The following is a 4586-nucleotide window of genomic DNA, read 5'->3' as shown; positions in this document are numbered from 1 at the left end:
TAGTTTACAGTATGTATAACATCATAAAATGGTTCTTAGTATTTTTAATATTGATGTGAACCTTTTAGTTTACAGTATGTATAACATCATAAAATTATTCTTAGTATTTTAAATATTGATTTTAAAACAATTTATCATTGAATAAATGGTTAAGAGCAGAATATAAATTTATTAAACTGTTATTTTTATGTTTCAATCATTTTATAAAATTAAATATAAGTAGATGGTCAGGGTTGCGGTCAAAAAAAGAGGAACAAATAGTTTAAAACTATTTTAATTTCCGACGTTTCGCCCCACTTTGCAGGGCTTCATCAGGGCTAAAAAGATACAAACAAAAAGAAAACTGAGAATATTACAACAATAAGATATATTATATTACATTATTGTATCTTATTGTTGTAATATTCTCAGTTTTCATTTTGTTTGTATCTTTTTAGCCCTGCAAAGTGGGGTGAAACGTCGGACATTAAAATAGTTTTAAACTGTTTGTTCTTCTTTTTTTGACTGCAATCCTGACCATCTTCTTATATTTAAATCTTTATGGTCAACTATATATACATATATATTTTCTAAATTTAGCAATTTTCCTGAAGAAAGTGAAGTTCCCTAGTCTGCTGAGGTTCCAAATTTGGATATTTAATGCTAATCCAAACCCAAGCAACATATCTGAAAATCAGACTATCTAAGCATTGTGCTTATTTACTTTGTTACTTGGACTACTTGCAGTCTTATAAAAAATGATTATAGATAACGTTAATTATTGTTTATTTGTACGGATTTATTTATATTTGCCTTTTATTTATTTAAACAGTTTTGCTGATTGCTATATTTAAGAGTAAAATATATGTATATATAGTTGACCGTAAAAAGTGATGTATAGGAAGAAGGTCAGGGTTTCGGTCAAAGGAGAAACAAAAATAGTTTACAACTATTTATTTTCCGACGTTTCGCCCCACTTTGTAGGGCTTCATCAGGGCCTTAACTTCTCAGAGGTAAAGTTGTTTTTTTTTCTTGAAGTTCACAATGCAAGTTCTTTACACCTAGCAAATTCTTATTTGGACCTCTCTTTCACTATGGTAATGAATTAAAAACAAGAATAGCATTCCTGTACTATTGTTAAGTTTTGACTTTTAAAATAAATTTTGTAAATTATGAACAAGCCCTAAAAAGTTTTTATGTTCAACATCAAAGAAAAAAACAACTTTACCTCTGAGAAGTTAAGGCCCTGATGAAGCCCTACAAAGTGGGGCCAAACGTCGGAAAATAAATAGTTGTAAACTATTTTTGTTTCTCCTTTGACCGCAACCCTGACCATCTTCCTATACATAAAGAATAAAATCATTATTGAATGTTAATTCATAATTTTGATAAATAATTTATTGGAACTTGTTGCAGTATCCACAATTTTTATCAAAGAAGAAATGGATATGAATATGGAAATGGAAATGGAAATGGATTGTGGTGAGAAAAATAGTAATTTAATATTATTTTTTTTAAATTATACAATGTAAATTCAGTTCATATAAAAATCAAATCGGAATGATTGACAAGTTTTACATTTACAAAGGCTTGCTATTCTTACCAATCTGCTTGTGATAACATTGTAATGTCAATGTGTGTATCTGGTCATTCAGTTATTAAGAAAGAAGTTCCAATGTTGATGAGTGTGTCTGGTTATTCAGTTATTAAGAAAGAAGTTCTAATGTTAATGAGTGTGTCTGGTATTTCAGTTATTATGAAAGAAGTTCTAATGTTAATGAGTGTGTCTGGTTATTCCGTTAATAAAATCTAGTTCAGGAAATTAGGAAATTACTATTTAGAAAACATGAACAGTTAATTTGTCTCTTTTTTCTAATATATTTTTACTCTAATTCAGACTTTAGTTTCTACTTTTGTTTCATTTTCTGTATTTTACCAATTGACTCTGGGCCGCTGAAGTCTGGTTTTATCATCTGTTGCTTTGATATGTTATGATGTTGAAAACATTATTTCTATAGACGATGGAATATCCAAGCCCTTATCAGGAAAATGATAGTTTTCTCACTTATTTTTTAAGCTCATTCATATTATGTTTCTAATATAACATGTTAAATGACATAACATTCGCCAAAGGTTCAGTGATCATGAAGCTTCTTATTTATTCTTGAAAATTAGAAAGGAGAGATTGTTTTTATTAAAATAAAATTGAACCAAGTCACATATTCTAAGATGTTTTCTTTTCTTAGCTTGTTTAAATTATTATTCTCATGTTGACAGATGGACCTTCTCAAATGAAAGAGGAACTGCTTCATCCGGACGAAGGTGAGCTGTATTTATTTTACTAACTTATGACCGGGGACTCACTAACACAAAGCAAAGACCATTCTAAACTTGATCATAATTAATCTTTTCTACCTATTTGATCTTTCCCTATGTTTATATTCATCTACTAATGCCTGTTCATCTTTTTAACAATTTCAGCTGTAGTAATTTTAACGAGCGTTTCTTGGAATGTTAAATCATAGAGCCCATCAGCCCGGAATAATCTCTAATGCAAATAATGTTTAAAAAAAGCCTCCTTCCACTGAGTTTTTCCATCAGTGCCTCTCTCTAACATCTACTTGTTCTATTTTATGTCACACCTTCCACGACCAAATTATTTCTGCTCTTAAAAAAACTTCCTTGTTTATTACAAAATAAATCACATTAGAAAACTTTTTCTATTCATTAAGTGGAGCTCTACTCAATTTCCTGACTTAACATTGCCTTTCTTCTCAATAGTTCCTAATAGTCTCAACATTGCCTTTCTTCCTAATAGGCTTAGCATTATCTTTCTTCCTAATTTGTTCATATGAAGATAACTCTTAAAAAATTAAAATTTTATTTGAAAAATAAATGAATCAAAGGAAATAAAACTTCAACGCCTAACAGACATTTCTGGAATAGCTGCCGAGCCAGACAAAAGTATTCAACAGCTTGTAAATGTTTTCCATTACAGAATAAAATATGTGAACCGAGCAGTTGTTTGCTAATGTTCTATTACATATTATAATTTTTGATTTATATCAAAACGAAAGAATTACTGGATTGAAGAGCTTTGAAATTGTGTAATAATCTCCTAATTTAGAATCTACACATCAATAGTGATTTTATGTTGTTGGCATTCTAAGTAATTATCATATATTATTCCTTTATATTAAAATTTGATCAGTTTGTAAAGTTCTGCATTGATATTGTAGGGAAGGAGGTCATTAAAATTTAACTTACTGAAGGCCACCACCCATTGATAAACAAAACAAAATGTATTTATTAAATTAATTTACCAATTTTATAGTTTGATTAACTATCTGGTTACTTCAAAAGTAATAACTTTTCTGGAAAGCAGTTACCATGATATCGTGTTACTATCTGTATGAACCTTTTTTTTCTTTTTACTTAAGACCAATTTTTACAACATAGGTAGTAGACTCGTAAGGGTCATAAGTAAATATAAGGTTGCATGCATTGGGATGTACAGGTATTGTTGTTATGCCATGAACCTATATATTTATCATTTACTTGTGTAGATAAAAGTGACTGGAGTGTTCCTATAAAAGAAGAAATGAGTGATGAAGCTGAGTCAACTTGTAAGTGCTTACATTTTAAAATTTTTGAATATTACATATATGTATGTTAAGCATGTGCTGAACTGTTTATTTAAAGAAAAAAAAAATTGTTGTTTTGATTGAAGAGTTACATAGAAGAATATCCTATATTATGAACTTAGAACATCCTATATCATGACTTTAGAATATCCTATATTACGAACTTAAGAATCTGAGGAAAACCATATTAATTGATATTTTATTCCTAGTTTAGAAAATTGAATGGAAAACTCAATTTTTAACTTCTGAAAATTACCAATTAAGAATTAAAAAAATTTAACAAGGTGTTGTGTAGAAAGAAATATTTAAATTTTCTTTAACAAGCAAGAACATGTTCTTCAATTGTCCTAAATATTTAGCAATTTATATTAGCAAAATTTTAACAAGGTATTATGTAGAAAGAAATATTTAAAGTTTCTTTTAAGCAAAAATATGTTTTTCAATCATTCTAAAGATATAGCTTTTACTAGTTATAAAAGTATGATATGAGGTGAGGAATGCAATATTATTGAAAAAGATTAAATTCATTCCTCTTAACAAAAATTTTCTTGAATGTTTGAAAATGTTTCTTGTTTTAAATATTATTTTCATATTAGCAGGTGGACTTGCTCATGTAAAAGAAGAAACATTTGTGAAACAAGAAGAAGAACTGCTTATCCGAGATGAAGGTGAGGCATTTTGAGATTATTAAGAGAAAAAAAAAATTAAAAGATATAGATTCTACTGTAGTAATTTATTTCCTCTAGTTATTTTAAGCACCATTGCCATTTTAATGTTTCTTGCCCCTCCACATCCATCATTGTTGGGAAAGACTCTTAGGGTAGTATTTTCTCTTGTTGGGTCCTCATTTGGTTCAGCCACTATACTTTATTTTAGGGGTATTCATGATCTTTGGTTTAACATGTTAAAGCGTGTTAAATGGAAAAACCCATGTTAAATAAAAAAAAATTGCCTTCTTTGGCC

The 4586-nt window shown here is 28.7% G+C and overlaps 1 protein-coding gene across 1 annotated transcript in view; it reads left to right on the top strand.

Annotated features, from left to right (window-relative positions):
• LOC112211663 (uncharacterized) overlaps positions 1–4578 on the top strand; it is a 6125-nt gene extending 1547 nt beyond the window's left edge. Inside the window, exons 3-6 of the mRNA XM_067051699.1 lie at positions 1396–1461; positions 2257–2301; positions 3546–3605; positions 4220–4578. Coding sequence (XP_066907800.1) covers positions 1396–1461; positions 2257–2301; positions 3546–3605; positions 4220–4305 — 257 coding nt within the window. The 3' untranslated portion in view covers positions 4306–4578. The remainder of the gene's footprint in view (positions 1–1395; positions 1462–2256; positions 2302–3545; positions 3606–4219) is intronic.
• The last annotated feature ends 8 nt before the right edge of the window (positions 4579–4586 follow it).

The sequence above is a fragment of the Halyomorpha halys genome, unplaced genomic scaffold (assembly GCF_000696795.3).
Source record: "Halyomorpha halys isolate HHAL.00 unplaced genomic scaffold, Hhal_1.1 Scaffold181.1, whole genome shotgun sequence".
NCBI classification, from domain to species: Eukaryota; Metazoa; Arthropoda; class Insecta; order Hemiptera; family Pentatomidae; genus Halyomorpha; species Halyomorpha halys.
Note: the sequence above shows the minus strand (reverse complement) of the source record. Positions and strands in the feature narration are given on the sequence as shown.